The sequence below is a fragment of the Homarus americanus genome, unplaced genomic scaffold, assembly GCF_018991925.1.
Source record: "Homarus americanus isolate GMGI-L3 unplaced genomic scaffold, GMGI_Hamer_2.0 scaffold35091, whole genome shotgun sequence".
NCBI lineage: Eukaryota > Metazoa > Arthropoda > Malacostraca > Decapoda > Nephropidae > Homarus > Homarus americanus.
Genome location: NW_024748350.1, coordinates 271342 through 294516, shown reverse-complemented (window position 1 = coordinate 294516; position 23175 = coordinate 271342). Strand labels below are relative to the sequence as shown.

Below are 23175 nucleotides of genomic sequence, written 5' to 3'. Positions count from 1 at the left end.
TCTGTAGTATCAGTAGTCAGCAGGGTGTGTGTGGTATCAGTAGTCAGCAGGGCGTGTGTGTTCGTAGTATCAGCAGTCAGCAGGGTGTGTGTGTGTGTAGTATTAGTAGTCAGCAGGGCGTGTGTGTCTGTAGTATCAGTAGTCAGCAGGGCGTGCGTGTCTGTAGTATCAGCAGTCAGCAGGGCGTGTGTGTGTCTGTAGTATCAGTAGTCAGCAGGGCGTGTGTGTCTGTAGTATCAGTAGTCAGCAGGGCGTGTGTCTGTAGTATCAGTAGTCGCAGGCGTGTGTGTGTCTGTAGTATCAGTAGTCAGCAGGGCGTGTGTGTGTGTAGTATCAGTAGTCAGCAGGTGTGTGTGTCTGTAGTATCAGTAGTCAGCAGGGCGTGTGTGTCTGTAGTATCAGTAGTCAGCAGGGCGTGTGTGTCTGTAGTATCAGTAGTCAGCAGGGCGTGTGTCTGTAGTATCAGTAGTCAGCAGGGTGTGTGTGTCTGTAGTATCAGTAGTCAGCAGGGCGTGTGTGTCTGTAGTATCAGCAGTCATCAGGGCGTGTGTGTCTGTAGTATCAGTAGTCAGCAGGGCGTCTGTGTAGTATCCAGTCAGCAGGGCGTGTGTGTAGTATCAGTAGTCAGCAGGGCGTGTGTGTCTGTAGTATCAGTAGTCAGCAGGGCGTGTGTGTCTGTAGTATCAGTAGTCAGCAGGGCGTGTGTGTCTGTAGTATCAGTAGTCAGCAGGGCGTGTGGTAGTATCAGTGTGTGTCGTAGTATCAGTAGTCAGCAGGTGTGTGTGTCTGTAGTATCAGCAGTCAGCAGGGCGTGTGTGTCTGTATCAGTAGTCAGCAGGGCGTGTGTGTCTGTAGTATCAGTAGTCAGCAGGGCGTGTGTCTGTAGTATCAGTAGTCAGCAGTGTCAGTGTGTCTGTAGTATCAGTAGTCAGCAGGGCGTGTGTGTCTGTAGTATCAGTAGTCAGCAGGGCGTGTGTGTCTGTAGTATCAGTAGTCAGCAGGGCGTGTGTGTTCTGTAGTATCAGTAGTCAGCAGGCCGTGTGTGTCTGTAGTATCAGCAGTCAGCAGTAGTCAGCAGGGCGTGTGTGTCTGTAGTATCAGTAGTCAGCAGGGCGTGTGTGTCTGTAGTATCAGTAGTCAGCAGGGCGTGTGTGTCTGTAGTATCAGTAGTCAGCAGGGTGTGTGTGTCTGTAGTATCAGTAGTCAGCAGGGCGTGTGTGTCTATATTATTATTATCGCCAGACGGCCACACTAGCACACTGTAGCTATCAGTCAGCTTTGAGCCTTGTGATAAACAACACTGTGTGTGTGTGTGTGTGTGTGTTTGTATGTATGTGTGCGTGTGTGTGTGTGTTTGTATGTATGTGTGCGTGTGTGTGTGTGTACATGTGTGTACGTGTGTGTGTGTGTGTGTGGGCGTGGGGGTCGAGAGAGAAAGGGGGAGACAGACCGCCCTGTGAATAACCAGCATTGGAACATTAATTATTTTTTTTATTCCGTTTCCATTTTTATAAACTGGTTGACCGGGAACCTGTGTGGGTGTGTGCGAGTCTACGTTAATTCTACACCAGTAATATGCTCCATGGGACGTAAATTACGATGCAGCTCTAGAGAGTAATGATGGATAATTATAGACAGGTATTATGTCACCAATTCTGCCTCGTAAATTAGCAAACGACATATTTCATTAAAGGATATGACTATACAATATACAGTAGGAGCCAAACACATTATAAGAGGCAGGAATGGACGAGGGACTGAGGAGATGTATTGTGGACTAACACGATTTGCTGGAAACTTTCACATAGTTTAATAGGCTAGCCCGTGGGTGGTGATGGTCAAGAGACATACAGGGGTAGGTTGAATATATTTGATTAGATGATTCGTTATAATTTCCCATAAATGGAGAAATATAGATCATGGGTGAAACATGTAGTGGAAGAAAGATCCTTAAGCTAGCTGGAGGCAATAATGACAAATATTTACTATAAAACAAATTGAATTAATGACAGGAAAAGTGGATGCTAGAATTATATATTTCTATGTATAAGATTCGTTGGTTTAAAATTAAGAAAATTCACAAAGATTATATTTAGAGGAGTGTTTTTACAGTTGTCATGGAAATATTGCCATTTATTAATTTATCAATACAGCATATAAAGGAAATTACAATTAACTTCACATAATATCTACAATACTTGAAAGAGTCATTAAGATATTACCACTAACAACTGGAGAGAGAGGAGAGGAGGACCTACCGACCACTGTGAGGTTGACCCAGGCCATCCTCGACCTGGTGTTCTGGAAGTCGACCCTGCAACGGTAGAGTCGCCCGTCTTCGACAGTGGCGTGGGCAAGGAGAAGCGCGGGCGGCGTACTATGGGCGTGGAAGAACGCCCGAGACCCGAACACCTTCGGGTCCGCCCACCTGGACCCGCGCTGTATGGGTCTCTCGTCGTAACTGTGGCGGTGAGAGAAGGAAGGCGTTATGTGTGCTCTGTGGACCTTGTGTGCTCTGTGGGCCTTGTGTGCTCTGTGGGCCTTGTGTGCTCTGTGGGCCTTGTGTGCTCTGTGGCCTTGTGTGCTCTGTGGGCCTTGTGGCTCCTGTGTGTGCTCTGTGGGCCTTGTGTGCTCTGGGCCTGTGTGTGTGTGCTCTGTGGGCCTTGTGTGCTCTGTGGGCCTTGTGTGCTCTGTGGGCCTGTGTGTGCTCTGTGGGCCTTGTGTGCTCTGTGCTGGGCCCTGTGCTCAGGCCTTGTGTGTGCTCTGTGGGCCTTGTGTGCTCTGTGGGCCTTGTGTGCTCTGTGCTCTGTGGGCCTGTGTAGGTGCTCCTGTGGGCCTTGTGTACTTGTGCTCTGTGGTGTGCTCTGTGGGCCTTGTGTGCTCTGTGCTCTCTGTGCTCTGTGGCCTTGTGTGCTCTGTGGGCCTTGTGTGCTCTGTGGGCCTTGTGTGCTCTGTGCTCTGTGGACCTTGTGTACTCTGTGCTCTGTGGGCCTTGTGTACTCTGCGGTAACGGACAGAGTAGTGTGGATAAAGTGAACCAGTAAACCTACATCTTAGCAGCTGTCTCTGTCGTGCTTTAACAAATATATTTTACAAGGTCTCAATACACACACGTTTATAGCTATAATTTAAGAGGCAACACCACTCAACGTTCGTACTTACAATTTTGTTTTTTGTGAGTTTAGAACATAAGAATGGAGGGAACTGCTGCGGGTCTATTGGCCCATACTGGGCAGTTCCGTTTACACCCAACCCCTATCGCTCATACATCCATCCAACCTACTGTATGTTTGATGCTATCCAGCGTATTCGAGTTAATGATGATGTTTGGTAACTTGTTCCATTCATCTAATATATTTTCAAACCAAAGTTTACCTATCTCGTGCCTAAAACTAAATTTGTCTAATTTAAAACCATTGCTTCGAGTTCGCTCATGGTTGGATAGTTTGAGAGCCTTTGTTATATCACCTTTGTTTAGCCCTGAGTGCAAATTAAGATACTTTAACCTGTCTCTGTAACCAAGGTTCCTAATGCCCGGGATTAGTCTTGTCATTCTCCACTGAATTCTTTCGAATAATTCTATATCCATTCTGTAGTACGGTGACCAGAACTGAACTGCGTAATCCAAGTGAGGTCTCGCAAGCGCAAGATATACAGGGTAGTTTTAGGATGACCTCGCTAGTCTTGTAACTAACACTCTTTGTATGATGAACCCAAGTACTTTGTTGGCCTTGTTACTCGTTTGTCCCTTTAACCACTACCGTTTATGCATAATACAACAGTAACGATTTTCTACTGAAATTCTTATAATGCAGCGTGTTATGTGTCCCTCAAGTACTGGTTATTAATGCCTGGTATATGTCACAATGGTAACCTTATTACAATTTGAAAGTATTTTGAAGATTGGGTTAAAATATTGAATTGACATCTCTATTAATTTGTCTTTTAATCCGATCATTAGAGTATTTCCGCTTGCTTCACGGTTATATTTTCTGAAAAGTTTGATAAGTAGGTCTTTTGTCGCTGGCTGGGTGGAACCATTTGCTTTACCCTTGCAATAACCGGACCAGTTCTGCACGTCATTAAATACACATCTGTCTTCGTTGGCTCTTGACAGGCGACCGGAGTCTCTGGAAAGACTGACCATGTTGACTGAAATCTCAGCTTGCGAAAGTTAAAAATCTAAATGTGTAATGGGTATTGATATCAGAGGTAACATTATAGGGATTAAATGCTTTATAATCTTTAGTTCTGAGACATATGTTTACCTCCTCACACGACCTGGTCATAATGGTGATAAGATAAAAACAATATCTGAAATATAAAGAATTAATACTATTATCGCCTTTTATGTCATATTTGCTGGCACATGATTTTACACCAAGAAGCATTTATTATTCTCTTATGTTCTATATAACCATATATCATGCTCTAGAGATCCAGTTATTCATAATATTTGACACCTTGATTAAATTCCTCTAATAATTTGGTCTATAAAGTTGTTGGAATAATTTTGGTTAACATGGGTAATTTTTCACTCATAAAAAATGGATAGATTTTAGTGTCACTGTAGGAACCGTTCACACTAATGCATCTCGTTAATGAATCTCTGGTGCGCACTCTGTTGTCGCGCGAACCTGACTCAGATGAATGACGACAGAAACAGGGAATTTGGTTCTGTCGATAAGTATGTTGTGGCCGTAATGGTTAAATGGCGAAGTTGTGTTATATGTCTACCCTAGCAACCGATTCGTGTGTCTTTATCCGTCACGGCTCCTCGGGGAGAAAAAAAGGCTAATAAAACATATCTTCTTTGGCGCTGTTTTGAAATTACATCACTTTTAGATTAAGCTGCCAACTCTCTGCCCCCCTTTTATTTTATCTTAATCTGATATCTGAGTATATATTCCTTACAGTTGCAAGTCGAATGAGTCCCAATTGTACTAGACTCCAAAGTAATCCGATCTATTCTAACCATTAGGATTAAAGCCCATTAGAATTGACCTACTTATTATTGGATCCAATTAGGTTTCATATCAATTAATATTGGAACGCAGTAAGATTGGTATCGATAAGGATTGTGGCCCATCAGGTTTGAAGCCCATCAGGTTGGGGCCATTTTTTACTGAGGTGTGTAAAGAATGGGGCCCCGGTTGAAGCCACCCGCCTCCCTCCTTACTAAAAACACTTCCCAGACTTGAAGAAAAAGCATCACCTTCGATTTCTTCCAAGTTTCTTCATTCCCGGCCCATGTCTCTAACCTTACTCCTCTCTGACTAACAAACACCACCATCTTGCCTATGTCAGCATCTACGTTGAACTGCTTCCTCTTAGCTACTGTAATTAATATCATATATCACCTTGTTTTTTGTATGTTATCTCGGGAATATTACATGTCAATAGTATACAGAGACAATCCAATCTTTTAGTTTATTTCCAATCTTTTTCTAATCACATTGACCACAGTCCAATTAACCAGTTATGTCATGACCTCATTAACCATTTGATCGACAACGTGTAAATAACCACATTAATATCATATACATAATTTTCTTTTGTATCTAATTTTAACTTCAATACCAGAACAGATGTACCCTCACCCCCTATTAGTTCCGACACAAGTCCTACCCTCTTTATATGGAAATACCACCTCACTCTTCCCACAAGCCTCCCGCCATATTCCACAACCCTTCTCTATCAACTCGTTCATGGGTTTTCTGGCAAGCGTATGAAGCCTTTGTTATATACCCTCATGCATTAATCTAACATACTCTTATATTCAACTGACGGACTCAGCCACACTCCTCCATGAAGCCACCCTCGTCATCTCTTACCTCACCGCGTGTGATCTCTTTAATTCTCTCAATTACCATTCTATATAAATATCCTGTATACCTTTACCTTCTATACTCGACACACGAATTACCTGCACTCAACCCCCCCTCCCCCTTCCCCCTGAAGGTTTTGCATTCATCCCTGACACATCTCCCTCCATATACAGTCATTGCTTCCCATATAATCCCTGAGTGTCTTTTGTGTACACACCGTAATACTGCCTCGAATGTTTCCAACGAGATCTGTTTATGTAAATCATTTGATATTTTGTAGAACCACAGGCAATAAGATCAAGTGTTTCAGTGTGATTTTGTTTTGTGGTGACATGTAATCTATACAGAATACTAAACTTTGACAAGACAAATGTTGATAGAATATTTATAATGAAGTGAGGAGGAGGGGGTGTATGGGTGTTGAGAAGGGAATGTATTGGAGTGTAGTGAGGGGTTTCAGGAAGTGGGGAGAGGACTTTGTGAGAGTGGGGAGAGGGCTTTGTGAGAGTGGGGAGAGGGCTTTGTGAGAGTGGGGAGAGGGACATGTGAGAATGGGAAGAGGAGTGTATGATTATGGAGTAGGGAGAGAGGTGTATGATCATGGAGTGTGGGTAGTGGTTTGTATGAGAGGGAGGAGAGGGAAGTATAAAAGTAAGAGACGAAAATAAGTATCCAGTGTTCTGATCCGGAAGTGGCCGCAAATTTTTCCTGCTAACACCGCGAGTTTGGTGAGAGTTAAGCTCGGGTATGTAATGGGTAGATTAGTGGTAGGTTAAGTAACGTTACGCTATATTAAAGATAAAATTAGGTTACTTAGATTAAATTATTAGGTAAGTGATATATTTGTTAAGGTTAGGTTAGTTTAGTGTAGCGATAGGTACGGTTAAGTTAGGTTAATTTTGGTTTGGTAACAGATCTGGGGGTTATTGAGTCCTACTTCATCCCCTCCTCCACTCTCCTATTCACCCTCCACTCCAATCCACCCACCCCTCCACCCCCACGCACCTACTCGTACTAAGGGCACGGCGGGCAAACTTTAATCTTCTGAAATTGTGTACATGATAGGAATTTTGAATATGAGCCTTCAGCTCCCTCGCAATATACTGTAAAGGCCAGCTGCTCACACATAAAGCTGAGGACTCCATCCCCCTGGTCTACTGAATACTTACTCTGGAGACCTATGTTGTATCCCCCTCTCCATCTACAGTTTTAAACCATGTTGTGGTCTGTAATTCACGGCAGCATTCACTCTCCTTTATACTGCAGCAGTACAGATAATCCTTCATCATTCTTGTTAATTTAACTTACCTCTGGAAATTTTTATTTTTTTCAGGAAAATTTAGAAAATCTCTCCCAGTCCTGAACAAAAGAAGTACATTATCCGGAAAATATTTTTTACCTTTGATTTCCAGCTGTGACTTTAACCTTTAATGCAAAAACGTGAACTCGGCCAGGGAGTCATGATAAAACAACCGCAATGACTTATTCTCATAATCAAGCTTTGGTATTGTATTAAATCAATGACTCATTTAATCGTCTTTAAGTCTATATGGATTTGGAATTAGATATCATAAAAAAAACATTCACAATATAATGAGCAAAGTGTAATTAAATCAATTAAGTTATATATATTACTAACATTACCCAGTCAAGCCATATTACTTCTTTATGTGTAATTGGGTTCAACCTCGACCATCAAATCACACAGAATATCGTGATTTCCTTTTCTAAATTATATAAATATTTGGTTTTAAGTTTTTATCGAATTATATATATATTTTTTACACTTAATATTTCTGACTATGATTATATTGTTGTCGATAATGTGATACGTAATGATGACCCCTTCTTTTAGTCACTGAGTCTATGGAGAGTGGACTTTAGTTAGCTTATAATAGTGTAGATATAATAATGATAATAATAATAATAATGAGTAAACCAATGATGATGATGATGAAAATGATAAGTATTAAAAAGCCTAATAATAATAATTACATAAGAGTAACCTCAAATCATTTATGTGAACATTTATCACAACACCAACTCGTAGACACAGTGCATTTTAAAACGGGTTATATATGATGGAAAATGTCCTCTATGACGGTAATGTATATCTCAGGTTTTCTCCGGGGTCTCTGGTATCCTCTGTGCCAACACGGGGCTCATGGGGGTTGACTCCCACTGGGTCATCGAGAGAAACCAATTCATTATAACTGATAGAGCTGTCAAGTATAAATATGAATATCAACTAACAGTCCGTCAGTAAAATGCTCCACATGCTGAATTACCTTCAGCTGGGTCATACACGGGTGAGCTGATCTGTCGCTCTAAGCAAGAATAAGACTTGCATCAAAATCTAGCGCGTTTGGTTAACACTGGCATAGAGTCAATAATTTTATGAGAGGCCAAATTTCCATTACCCCACGTTATCAGCGATGATAACATCATAACCGGCCAAATTTATGAAGACTTGTTCGGAATAAAGTTACTTTTATGAGAGGATTATATCGCGTTAATACAGGTTAAGCGTGGCCGAGATCGTATCAGGGCAGAGCTGTTCTCGTCTAACAGCTCGGTAAAAGACGTGTTTGTGAGGGAAAAATGGCAGAGTGGTTATCTTAATCGGGCTCGAATCTCCGTTAAGGAGGCAGTGTGTTACTGATACCCGGTGTGATATTAAGTCATACTGCCACCTGCTTGTTGTAAAGTTTTTCTCACAAATAATCACATAAATAGGGAGATGTGTACTACCTAGCGTGCCTCAAGTCGTGTGGGATATATTAAGACAGGCCCTGAAGCCATAAGGTGACTAATACATGTTTACTGTAGTGACCCACAGTGTCGCCCTTCCCTCCACTCATCCATCAGCAGTCCCTCATCCTCCGCCCCAGTTTCCTGACGTGATAAAAGATAAGACTTCCTCTCAGAGAATTGAATGGGTAAACACGTCACTCGTTTATTACAGCTTTCCAGAGTTGGGTTTACTATTTCAGGAAGTGTGTTTACAGTGAGAGGCGCTGGAGTGAGTCTAGCATTGATATTGTCTGGTGTCAATAAACCGACCGTATACATTAGGAAACACCTTATCATTTTGTTAAATCTCATTTGATATGTAAGTATGGATGCGGCTGCCAGGTGGATACAACCTTCACCTTCTGTCATCAGGTTCGAGCAGAGTCTTTCTAGTTCAACAAGCTGTGAAGGTGTATCTGTGTGTATAATTGCACAGTTGTGGACGTGGTGGAGGTTGAGTGTAGTCAAGGTTATAGAACTCCATTTTATTATAGTCTGTTCACTCGGAGCTTACAACTGAGGCCTAGGGTCAGTTTGTAGAAAGGCATCTGATTGACTGGTGGACATAACGTGGGAAAGGCACTACATTTAATACGACCTAATCTCGTATTCATAGTCTGATATTTTAATGGATAATAACTATTTATGTTGATCTCGGGATAATTTTCGCACATGGGGAAGCAAAAATTAGCCTGTGAAACGCTCTGGTTGGGTTAGAATCGGTAAGGTTGGATAGGCTTGGTCAAGTTAGGTCTAAGGTTGCGGTTAGGTTAGGTTAGGGGTAGAAGTTACCTGTGTTAGGTTTGGTTAGGTTAGGTTAGTTTATAAGTGACCTGTGTTAGGTTTGGTTAGGTTTCGGGTCCGGGTATTAGCAAGTCCCGGGTGAGTTACCTGTAGACTGGCGCCTCCACGTCGGCGATATACCAGAGGGTGAGGATAGGAGCGTCGTGGTCAGGGGCACGCACGTTGCAAGGCAGAGACGCATTGAACCCCACCACTACACGGACCTCCTCCACGTCCTCCTCCTGAGTCTCTGTAAGGGGAAAGAGGAAAGGTGTTAGCTGGGCCCATACAACACCTTACCCTAATTAAAGAGGCGGAATTTCTAAGGTTTCTTATACAGGTAAAGGTGTGGTGGAGTATGTGTTGACAAAAGGTGTGATAGATATTATGAACCTTTGGAAAATAGGATACAAAGCACGCACGCACGCACGCACGCACGCACGCACGCACGCACGCACGCACGCACGCACGCACACCATTTTTCACTATAAAACTCTAGGAAGAGGCGTGCATAGGGAGGGCCAGAAAGGATGAAATATAACAATACGAGCGAGTTAAAATAATCTTTATATGGGAAAGATAAGTTACCGGTTAGGAGTGGGTTGGGTTAGGTTAGGAGTGGGATAGTAGGTTACGTTAGGCTAGGATGGGTTTTGTAGCGTTAGGTTAGGTTAGGTTAGGTTAGGTTTGGTTTGGTTTGGTTAGGTTAGGTTAGGTTTGCATGTTCAAAGATTACTTTTCAGGTTTAAAAAAAATTTCTGTTATTTCGAAAGATAATTGAAACATGTATTTCTGCTAATGGACCTCACTTTAAATATTTATTAGATTAATGTTAAGCTCTACTAACATGTTTTAAGGTCTATGTTTCCTGAATTATGTCCTAACTTGTAGATAATGTAATGTGTGGTGTGCTTATCGTCAAAGGCTGGGACCAAATTTCCGGTAAGAATATTCTCCAACATTTATTTCATTTTTAAACTGTGCTGACTTAACGTATATATACTCGTATATACTTCAGGCGTATAGTTTCAGTATAGTTTGATAATTGTTTATTACGTTAATTTTGTGTACCAGTCAACCAGTCAAGTGTGTTCCTTATATCGACTCTCACACAGCGACTTATGTGCTAAAGCAGACATCACTATATCGTGTTTAGGTTACATACATATTTCCAAAGGGATATGATAAAGTATTATAACAAAGTAACTTAAGATATTATTACTTTCGTGTATTGTTTTCGTAATTTTTGGCATAAAGATGTTTAACTAAGACATTGAGGACTCGGATTCTCCATTATTCATAGTATAAAATTTCTCTTAACTTGAGGTGGATAGAACACGTATAACTACCATAACTCGCATCCACGAAAAATGACATCAGATTCTCACTGAGAGACTCCCTCATCCAAACCCATTCTTTTAGGAAGGGACAGAGAGATGAAAGAACTAAGACGGATTCTTTGTGACTCCTGACTTGTATCTAAAGTAGTAACACTGCCACTGCGAACTCTCCTAGCTAAGTGTGCTCTTCGGTGAGTTGAGGCTCTGTAACTACCAACCTAACCTGTGTCCTGCGTCACACACACACACACACACACACACACACACACACACACACACACACACACACACACACACACACACACACACACACACACACACACACACACACACACACACACACACACACACACACACACACACACACACACACACACACACACACATACACACACCTCCTCTCACTCTCTGTTGTCCTTCGCCTTCCCTCCCTTCCCTTTACTCTTTTACTTTCCGTTCAGCACAAATTTTTCGCTTTTTTTTTCTTACTCCTCTTTTCTCTCTTCTCTTCTCTACTCTTCTCTTGGTTTCATATCCCCTTCTTTCCCTTCACTCTCCCACCTCACCTTCCCTCAATCTCTGTCTCTCTCTTGCCTTATTCCCTATTCCCCTCTTCCCTTGCTATTCATTCACTTTTCTTTCCTTACCTGTTTCCTTATCTCCTCACTCTTCGCATCACTCTCATACTGTTTCTTCACTTTCCTCTTCACTCTCCCTTCACTCTCCCCTCATTCTCCCCACTCCTATCTTCCTCTACGTTCCTCTCCCTCTCCCCCTCTACTCTCCCTCTCCCCTACGTTCACTTCCTCCCCTTTATGACTGTGTGTGTGTACATCCAACTCTCCCCCATCCCTCATATTTCCTCTTTGACCTCTGTGTTCTGCCGCCGACACAACAACTGCACCAATTTAACTGAAACCAAGTTTTATAATTGCCTGTAAAAATGGCGGTGAAACTAATCCACCCTACCAGGACCCAGATACGGAACCCGAAGAATTTTCATACTAAATCAGCGACATTAATTAAGTTAGGTTAGGTTAGATTAGGTTAGGTTAGGTTAGGTTAGGTTAGGATTAAGAGCCAGATCCAGGGTGTGGGAATAATTGGTTCTTCGTATGAGAAATATGTCCTTGTACCATTTGGAACTTATCAACAAACTGAGAATATTCTTGTTTCTTGTGTCCATATTTTTTCTTGTTTTTCTCACACTCGTCTTTTATCATTCTCTCTTTAATTCCCTTTATTTTAGGTTTTTGTAGCCCTCGATCCTCCTCCCACAGAGATATAGATGAACAAACAATATATTGACACAATCTATTGGGGGAGCTTCATGATAGCGAGTGAAGCCCCAGGGACGCGCTTTACGGGGAGGTCTAGTGCAGTGAAAGACATTTTTAAGGACTAATTTCGGGAAAATATGTTCAGAAAAACTCGACTTTCCCTAGAAACTGAAGATTCTATTTTTGCAGGTCCTAAAGATATATATTAAATGATTTTTATTTGTAAAGTACGTATATAAATAAATTCTCAGTGAACTAGTAAGCTTTGATAGACCTAAAGGAGACAATTCGGTGGTCTAACTCACCGTATTTACACAGTATGTAAGGTCAGGAAATAACGTTGGATTTCTGTGGTGTTGACAGCACCTGGTGGCCTGAGCCTAATCAACTCTCGCACTGAGACAGGAAAACGAATTACCGATTGAATGGAATATATTCTGTTGTGTAAATTTAAAAGGCTGTATTTTCCTCAGAATTGACTCTCCGAAAAAACGAATTCCATACCTATAAAACTATACTGTTATACTGTACTTACATAATAATTGTATATGACGAAATTTCAGCCTATCAAGAAAGGAAATATTGACTCATGAATGTAAGATGAAAATGCGGTTGATTTTACAAAGCTGTAATACATGAAAACTAGCAACATCCAAAATAAAGGAATAGTAATGCATATGTATTTAATTTTAAGAATACTCGAATGTTATCTTAGTAATATTTCCTGGAGGATTAAAAAAAACAGAGCTGCATATATATCATTGTAACACATATTGCTAGAATGAGAAAGGTCACAGTTGGTTATTGCTAATATGGAATTTCATCTGGACACATGTTCCTGACACACACTAGGTTCAGTGACACTGGTACAAGTATATTATTAGATATCCTCACTTAATGTAATGAAGTACTGAAGGGAGGAGATACAGCAGTGGCTCTTCTCTTAAAGTTCGCTGGTACAGGTACAGGGCAGCTAACTTTACAGGAGAGAATGAGAAGAGGCCGAGTACATTGTCGGCTACGCTGTCTCCCCGTGTACCGAAACTCTGAGTATACTGTACAGTGTGATATATCCACACCGCCCGCCCCAAATGGGTGCTCAGGCCTGTGGGAGCCACTTTCATTAAAGGGGACGGAACACTTGAGAGACACAGTACGGTCCTTTAGAATTAACATTTACGAGTTGTGTTGTCTCGTCCACACCAGAACCACATATAACAGCTGCTTCCCTCAGGTGCAACACACTCCCTCAGGTGCAACACACTCCCTCAGGTGCAACACACTCCCTCAGGTGCAACACACTCCCTCAGGTGCAACACACTCCCTCAGGTGTAACGCTCCCTCAGGTGTAACGCTCCCTCAGGTGCAACACACTCCCTCAGGTGTAACGCTCCCTCAGGTGTCACGCCCCCAGGTGCAACACACTCAGGTGTAACGCTCCCTCAGTTGTAACGCTCTTTCAGGTGTAACGCTCCCTCAGGTGTAACACTCCAGGTGTAACGCTCCCTCAGGTGTAACGCCTCAGATGTAACGCTCCCTCAGGTGTAACGCTCCCTCAGGTGTAACACAGGTGTAACGCCTCAGTTGTAACGCTCTTTCAGGTGTAACGCTCCCTCAGGTGTAACACTCCCTCAGGTGTAACGCTCCCTCAGGTGTAACGCCCCCAGGTGTAACGCTCCCTCAGGTGTAACACTCCCTCAGGTGTAACGCTCCCTCAGGTGTAACGCTCCCTCAGGTGTAACGCTCCCTCAGGTGTAACAGGTGCAGGTCCTCAGCTGTAACTCCCTCAGGTGCCTCCCTCAGGTGTAACGCTCCCTCAGGTGTAACGCTCTCAGGTGTAACGCTCCTCAGGTGCACACACCCTCAGGTGCACACCTCACACTCCCTCAGGTAACACAGGTCCTCAGGTACACACACTCCAGGTGTAACACCTCAGGTGCAACACACCTCAGGTACAACACACCCCTCAGGTACAACACACTCCCTCAGGTGCAACCTCCCTCAGGTGCAACACTCCCTCAGGTGCAACACACTCCCTCAGGTGCAACACTCCCTCAGGTGCAACACACTCCCTCAGGTGCAACACTCCTCAGGTGCAACACAGGTAACACACTCCCTCAGGTGCAACACACTCACTCAGGTACAACACACACACACAGGTGCAACACTCTCAGGTGCACACACCTCAGGTGCAACACACTCCCTCAGGTGCAACACTCCCTCAGGTGCAACACACTCCCTCAGGTGCAACACTCCCTCAGGTGCAACACACTCCCTCAGGTGCAACACACCTCAGGTGCAACACCCTCAGGTGCAACACTCCCTCAGGTGTAACACACTCCCTCAGGTGCAACACACCTCAGGTACACACACTCCCTCAGGTACAACACTCCCTCAGGTGCAACACACTCCCTCAGGTACAACACACTCCCTCAGGTGCAACACTCCCTCAGGTGCAACACACTCCCTCAGGTACAACACACTCCCTCAGGTGCAACACTCCCTCAGGTGCAACACACTCCCTCAGGTACAACACCCACGTCAAGGTCTCATTTACTATGGATCATGTCCTCCCTGTTTACCATCTAACCTTTTCCCTCATCTACTGTACTTACGTTACACAACCTGCTGGGGGAGTCGTCATCAATCTTAGCTTCTGAAGGAGGCGGCGGATGAGACTAAATGGTGGCAACTATCTCATAGTCGACATCTTAATATAGTGAAAAGACTTCCGGGTTATTGAACTCTTTGGGGAGGGTTGGTGAAGTCACGATAGATTATGAATTGTTTTCTTTTGGTTTCTGTAAAGTTAGTTCTATTTATGGGTTAGGTAAATTGTTTAGATTATTCGATTAGGTTAAGCTTGGATTAGGTTAAAGAAGTAGTTTGGTTATGTTACGTTCAGGATGGTTAGGTCAGGTTACGTTAGCTTTGGTGGGTATTAAGTTAGATTAGGTTAGGTTATATTGTATCTGGATTATATTCGATAAAGTCTAGGTTAAATTGGACTTGGGTAGCTTTTGTATACAGTGTGTGCGTGTGTGTGTGTGTGTGTGTGTGTGTGTGTGTGTGTGTGTGTGTGTGTGTGTGTGTGTGTGTGTGTGTGTGTGTGTGTGTGTGTGTGTGTGTGTGTGTGTGTGTGTGTGTGTGTGCCGTACAGTTATCAGCATCAGGTGACCAAGAATGCAACAACAGACAATAGATACATAAAAAGATAACACTGATAATGAGACTTAGTCCCCATAGGAGCAGTGCAGGTACAGCACACTGAGGGCTAAGCCTTCGGGTACACAACGAGGCAACGTGGCCAGCACTACCATCGACAACTTTCACTTTCCCAACTGTAAAATTCGGTACCCATTCGCAGCTGGGCGAGGGGAGGGGAGGGGCAGCAATATTCCGGGGACAAACCAGAGACCCTGAAGATATGAGGTGAATACTACATCCACTCGGCCACCGCACTCATTCGGTTAAGTTAGGTTAGGTTAGTGTGTTAGCCAAGAGATTTGAAAGTAGACACCTCAGCCAAGGAGACCGGGGGTGCAGAACCAATAATATGTGGTATCATTAGTTGGTATTGTAAGAATTCGTTTATTAATCTTAAGGGGAGATAATTAATACACGCCAGTCTCTCTCTCTCTCTCTCTCTCTCTCTCTCTCTCTCTCTTGTATATATCGCAAGGAACCTCTAAAGTTAGTATCACTATTATGTTTGTTGCTCTTGTTGATTTGTTGTTGTTATTTTTGTCATTGTTTTCATTGTTGTTGTCGTTCTTGTTGTTATTATTGTTGTCTTTTTTTGTTGCCGTCGTTATTAAAGTTAATGTTGTTGTTGTCGTTGTTGATGTTATTGTTATTGCTGTCATTCTTTAGCATTGTTATAAGTATTTTTATTGTCGCTGTTTTTTTTTTATTATTTTATTAATGTTATTGTTTTACTGTCTTTGCTGTTATTGATGTAGTTGTTGTCGTTAACTAGAGAAGGGGGAAGCAGATTAGAAGATGCTGCTGTAATCTTAATAACTAATCATAAAACTTCCTAACGAAACATCGACTACAACTTAAGGGCACTAAGGAGATTAATAAATGGAAGGGGGAGATGAATAAGAAAAAAATCGAGAAGGGGATAGAGCGAAAGAGGGAAGAAGAGAAAGAGGGAAGAAATGGAGGAGGAGATTGTGGAAAAAAAAAACACGTAAAAAATAATACTCCGAGAGGGAATTAAATACTTCTACAAAATGTTGCCAGTTAGAAGATTATGAAGAGGAGGAGGAGGAGGCGAATAATAATGAAGTGGAGGAGGAAAAGGAGGGAAGGAGAAGATTGGTGAAGGAAATTAGGGGGATGAGGAGTAAGGGGGATGAAGGGGAGTGAGGAGGGAGTGAGGGGGATGAGTGAGTGAGGAGGGATGAGGGGGATGAGGGAGTGAGGAGGAGTAGAGAGGAATGGGGAGTGAGGGAGGGATGAGGGGGATGAGGGAGTAAGGAGGAGGTAAGGGGGATGAGGGGAGTGAGGAGGGGGTAAGGAGGATGAGGGAGTAAGGAGGGAGTGAGGGGGATGAGGGAGTGAGGAGGAGATGAGGGAGTAAGGAGAGTGAGGGGGGATGAGGGAGTGGGAGAGAGTGGGGGGATGAGGGAGTGGGGAGGGGAGTGGGGGATGAGGGGTGAGGAGGGGGGTGAGGGGATGAGGGGTGTGGAGGGTGGGGGGATGAGAGTGAGGAGGGTGTATAAGTGTTTAAACTCAGGAACATCAGTCAACATGCTAGAGCTCTAACGTGTGTTACTTCTACCAGGGTATGAGTGTGTGTGTGTGTGTGTGTGTGTGTGTGTGTGTGTGTGTGTGTGTGGGTGTGTGTGGGTCCTCTGTGTGTGTGTGTGTGTGGGGTCCCTCTGTGTGTGTGTGTGGTGTGTGTGTGTGTGTGGGGTCCCTCTGTGTGTGTGTGTTTGTGTGTGTGTGGTGTGTGTGTGTGTGTGTGTGTGTGTGTGTGTGTGTGTGTGTGTGTGTGTGTGTGTGTGCGTGTGTGTTTGTTGAGGAGCTTCACAAGACGAGACAGTTTCAACCTCTCGGGTCTTTCTCTATTTTGTGCTGTCTCTCTCAGTAGGATGAGAAACCTAAAAATAACTCTCTCATTCTTTTATGCCTTTCCATTTCTCTCTGGGTTTGAGTGTGCGTGTGCTTGTGTGTGCGTGAACGTGTGTTTGTGTCTGTTTGCTTGCGTGTCACGTGTGTTAGGGTTCTGGAGTGTTTTTTTGAGTATGGTGCAAAATCTCCAAGGGATGGGAGTGCTACCATGACCCTGTTGTAGTGGACGAAAGGAACGAAATGCTGTATAAGTGTGCCGAAAAAAATAAGAGGGGGTGAAAGACTCATGACGTGAGTTAAGATACCATGTTAAGCTAGACCACATTCTAATGATACCCCTTGCATCTGCTTCTGTCCACTTCATAGGTATGCTAGATGGCATTTGGTACATGGGGTGAGTAGGCAGAGTGGAGACGGGTCACCAGCCTTCACCCGTCACCTGCCCCCATGACCCATTGACCCAACAAGCATCTGACCTGAATACAATTAAGTTTCCAAAACTAAGTTGATAATTAGGTTTTATTTCATCTCAATTTACTCTGATCTAAGGTACACACACACACACACACACACACACACACACACACACACACACACACACACACACACACACACTTTTTCCATAAAACAATAATAAATATTTCTGAGATACACGAAGTTGTATTAAAAAACCCTTGTAGAACTCCAGAACGCTACAAAGTAATACCACCGTTTCAGGTCTCAGCCGGGCTCACTGCTCTCCTATAGTTCAGTCTTAGTGACACCGTGGAACGCTTCATCAGTAGTTAGCATAAGTTCCCGCCCGGGCCTGTTGTGGTTCAAAGTTTGAGCGATAATTTGCAAAAAATGGCAGTAAATTCCTGCTCAGCAGCTACAGATGATAGCCTCTTGTTTCTTGCACTTGGCTCCTGCGTTGATTCAAGTTCACGGACACGAATAAAGCGAACTACTTCAGCTTGTCCAATGAAGCCTTTGTGATCATCTTTTGTTTCGCACATTTGTAAATGTTCCCAATGAATGATCTGAATTCACAGCAGACATGTGCAGCACCTCACCAAAATCCTGTACTAAATATATTGTTGTAACCAACCTACAGTACGTGGACAGTGCACTGAAATATGAACATATAATAATTTATGTCATTTAAATGTTTCAGAAAAAGGTCCTTTGACAACCACCACCGCCTCGGGTCAGCGTGAAGCCACCTCAGTAATGCCTTATACAATATACAGTATGTCCAACTGTCGTACAGGAAAATATTTATTTTTTTAGGGTGAACTGCTTATTGACTTTATAGTTTGTATCTTAATTCGTAATGTTTTATCATTCACATTAAGATACGTAAAAAAAAGTATATATATATATATATATATATATATATATATATATATATATATATATATATATATATATATATATATATATATATATATATATATATATATATATATATATATATATATATATATATATATATATATATATATAACACATTTGTACCCCGCAACTATATTACAGCAAACTTCGTTGCCGCAGTCTGGTAAATATTTCGTGCAGGGAATATATGTTTATAACCTTGTGGGTGTACGATTACATCTGATGACGTCACGCCTGAGGGTCAATTCGGGGAAATCATTTTATGATTTTTTTTTACTGCATTTCACGCTAATCTATGCGGCGAATATTAAAGTTTTTCAAGTTAAATGTCGTTCATTTCATGAAAAAGACCATTAATAATGCTGAAAATAAATATTAGACCCCCAAGTTGATCTAAAGTTATAATCTAAATTTTAAAATGACTGAATTCAATAAAGAGAACATGATTGCAATTCAGAACCCGGACTATCAATGGTTCATAGTAATTATAAATGTAAGAAAGAAACTAACAGGTTGACTTTAAACCCAACCACACTGTCCAAGATGAAACAAAATTACTCTAACACACTTCATTAACTAGATACCGTCTTGTAACTCCACAGAAGACAAAATCAACGAAAAAAAAAATCTTCGCCAACTCAGACTCAGGTTGTTAATAAAGCCGACATATTTCCTCAACTTTAAGCGTCAAATTACTCACACGAAGAAGAATAAGAAAGTACACCAGGAAATGATACGAGAGGAAGAGCAGCAGGTAAAAAACATAATAATCTGGGGATCAGTTAATAAGAGGCTTCTACCCCACGTCATTTTTTTCTCCAGCGAACAAGATAAAACAAAGTTAAGAAAGTGTCCCAAGTCTTTAAGATTTATACAACATATTTTGCCGCAAAACTCGAGAAAGTGGTTAAAGTTTGAGAAGTGGTCTTGTAACTCTGAGACGCGAGCCTTCCGTGCGGGCAAGAGAGGAGAGAGGCTGTCCATGCGGGAGTGTTGCCAGAGGACTTTACAGGGTGGGTGAAGGTGTAGGTATATCGACCAGGTGTAGAGACAGAAGGAAGACAAAAGGACAATAAGTAAACCAGAATAATAACACGCAGAATATAATGAGGAAATATAAAAAAGAAGGAAGAAATTATCAAATGATTTGTTATTTTTTTTCTGCCTTATGTTTTTGATGTGTAGACAAGAGGAGCAAAAGAAACTCAAAGGAGACAAAGGAGTGATAAATGTAGAAATTAACAGAAAAGGTCTAAGGCAACTAGTAGAAATATCCTTACGTAATTGTTCATATCCTTAACTTACATAAACAGTATACAACGTGAATCTTAAGTATCCACGTCGATTTGAAATGCTCCATGTTAATTTATTGTGTAGCTTAAGTTGAGTTGTGATCAGTTCCTTCATGTTACCACTGTCACTTTTTGACTCTTACAAAGTCACCTATGTTGGCCGTCCAGAAGAATTAATAAGTGGAAACCAATATTTACCAAAAAATTACATAGGAAGATGGTGGGATTATATACGATATGCAGACAGAATTAGCAACTAAGGCGTTACAGGGACTTATGATAAATAAACCGAAGAAGACAGAGTGAAGCATTTTGACATAAGACTCACAACTACAGAAGGAAAAAAAGGAAATTTACGGAAGACAAGATGAGGTGAGATGAACTCATGTCGGGTGTGGGTCAGTCAAGCTGGTCAGTGATTATTAGCTTAACTTTACCTTTTCCACAATTTTTCTTTCCCCATTATATAATTTCCTTTATCTCTCTTCCTTCCATAAAAAGGTAATTTATTTCCTTTGTCTTCATCGGGAAATTTATTTATATTTCTTTATCGGTGTTTCAGTTTATTACTCCAAGACGAAATTATGAGTTTTTTACCATTTATTATTATTATTTTAAATTTACATATAGTTTTCTTCAATTTAATTTAAATTTTTTTTATCTTTTGTGTTTATGTCAAAGCCTTGTCTCCTTTGTCTTGTTTTTTTTTTATAATAATTTTAATGTTGTTAACTTTTCTTTGTAGTCTTGATGTTAGTTAATGTGTCCTGCTGTAATTATTTCTCTTTGTACGTCCACCTTCACATTTCGTGTTTTTGTTTTATATTTTTCCATATTTTTCATCTTTATTTTTAGATATAATTATAAACTAAGGATTCACACTTTCCCGAATTTTTTGTGTGTGTGTGATACTTGACTCGTCGATCCTTCAACATCATCATGGCAGTCTAGTGTACACCCCAACCTCGTGAGATCATGACTGAACTCATTACCATCTTCATAACTTACTCTCGTGTACACATGTTCACTAGTCAAATAATTCAGCATTACAAAATGAGGCCCTCTGACGATACTGGCGAGACGAGTAAACACAGAAACAGGTTTAGTTGATTATTAGCGCGCATAATGAAGAGAAGCTTAAAACGGCTTATTCTCACGATAAACAAACGACTTCCTTCTGTTAGTCGTGCAAGTCAACATGTTTTCTCTTCAGTAGGTTAGTAGATTTTTTTGATTAAAGAGAGAGAATGAGGGCAATTTGGGCTCTCCCTTGCGAGAATATCGTGGGAGAAGTGTGTATTTGCGTGACAGATAAACAAATTCAGTGGGGGTTCGGGTGAGGGGGAGAGGGAGAGGGAGACAGAGAGACACAGACAAACACACAGACACTATTACCAAAACTGCCACCATCACTACCAGCACAATACCACCATAACACCACCACACCGCCACAAAAAAAAACATGGCCGACACACCACCATCACTATTTAACCCCCCCCCCACGTCACTATCACCACCACACCACTTCAGCACTGCCACCGCCATCAGAACCCCCACCACTACAACCACCATTGCCACACTATCACCACCACATAACTAGCCACTACATCATAACCACCCCATTACTACCACAACCACACCGACACCATACCACCACCACACCTACACCACACCACCTATACCACCCCCACACCTACACCACACCACCTATACCACCACCACAACTCCCACCACCACATTTACACCTCACCACCACTGCCATCACTACACCATCACGCGCCTTACATCAAAATGGAACGAGAGACGAACACGCAACTGCATTTCAAACCTCATTTCCCATTATCACGTTCTTTGAGACCATTAGCAATCTTAATGCCATTAACTAAGGTGAATGGTGAGTGAATGATAGCCGTTGAATGGGAAGACTTGCACGTCAGCGTGTATGAAAGTCTTAAGAGGAGAAAGACACCATTGTTGGCAGAGTCAGCAGCAAATTCGCCTAAAAGGGGGAGAGGGAAGGGAGAGGGGGTTGGGGGGAGGGAGGATGTAATTTGAGAAAGCCTTTCACTGTACCACAGGTCAGATGGTGTCTAATACGGCGGCCTGGAGCTGCAAAAGGACACGGGATATAGCTGATGTTTTTGTCAATAGGAGTATTTTTTTTTTCTTGCTATTGCTTTAATGAAAAAATACTTCATGTTTATTAAACTTTATTTGAATACCTCGTTTACTATAATAACATAACCGTAATTATATCAAAATTGGGTTAGGTTAAGTTGCTAAAGGTGTTATTTATTTCTAGTTTTGATAATTTGGATAATGATTATCTATCTACATGATTGTCCTTTATATAGAAATAATTAGGAATTTGCAACATATAGAAATTATGGTTATTTTACGGTTATTCATTTTTTACATACATACATACATACATACATACATACATACATAATCAGTAAATCAGAAAGTCTATATATTTTAAAGCCTTTTCTTAACTACTGCAGGGTGACCAGAATCTACACACACATTTCGCCTTAATTCGTTGCCATTCATTTATTGTTACTGTTGTATTAGATGTGTCCGGCTATAGTACTCCCCTTCCACAACAAATCACCTCATCCAGTTTACCCGCGAGGCTTCACACAACCCACCTTCCCTCAGCAACACAGGACCCTTCCCCCGCTCCTCACCTCTAAAAAAAATCACACCACGGTATGCTATCCACTCATGCACTCACACATTTTTTCTAGTGGGCCCTTCACCCCATATATATATAAGTGTGAGTATGCAATTGTGCGTTTTTTGCATGTGAGTGTAGTATGTGTGTTTGCATTTGCATTTTGTCTATCGAGGAGGAAAAATTCTGCAGTTTATTTTTTTTGCAGTCTGGTCTCAACCTTGTTTACTTTCCTCCATAAAACTCCCAAGAGTACGCACTTGACCGAGGAAGCAAAGGTTGTTCTCCGTGAGTCTGGTATTGTGTTAGGTTGTCAACAAGGCCTAGGCAAATACAGGTTACCGGGAGGGAAGTAAATAACACGTAAGAACCATGGCCAGGAGAGCACGGAAACAAACGCTCCCCCCTGGCTACGTCGACCCCAACAACATACCAGGAAAAGAACACACGGGATAAGGAGTCTAGTAAACGCAACTTACTCGCTCTATTTCTCGCTCTGTATCTCGCTCTATTACTCGCTCTATTACTCGCTAAAACTTAACACTGCTTGTTCGTTCTTTGACTCCACTGATCCGAAACATCGCTCACTCGCACCATAACCCATTGTAACTTGTAGCTTCTCTCTTGGTTTGTGATCTGTTGAAACCAAACATTTATTACTCGCTTTATGTTACGCTAAAACTAAACGCCACTTCCTCACTCAGACCCGCGGAAACTTAGTTC

At 42.0% G+C, this 23175-nt stretch overlaps 1 protein-coding gene across 3 annotated transcripts in view; it reads right to left on the bottom strand.

Annotated features, from left to right (window-relative positions):
* The window catches only part of LOC121880240 (nephrin-like), a 113225-nt gene that overhangs the window by 27404 nt on the left and 62646 nt on the right, over nucleotides 1–23175 (bottom strand). For all 3 annotated transcript variants that reach the window (XR_006091509.1, XM_042387396.1, XM_042387397.1), the window contains 2 exons: nucleotides 9513–9654; nucleotides 2259–2461 (listed from right to left, as the gene is read on the bottom strand). Coding sequence is in view for 2 of the 3 variants with exons in the window: in XM_042387396.1 (XP_042243330.1) it covers nucleotides 2259–2461; nucleotides 9513–9654 (345 nt within the window). In the remaining variant the exon portion in view is untranslated. The remainder of the gene's footprint in view (nucleotides 1–2258; nucleotides 2462–9512; nucleotides 9655–23175) is intronic.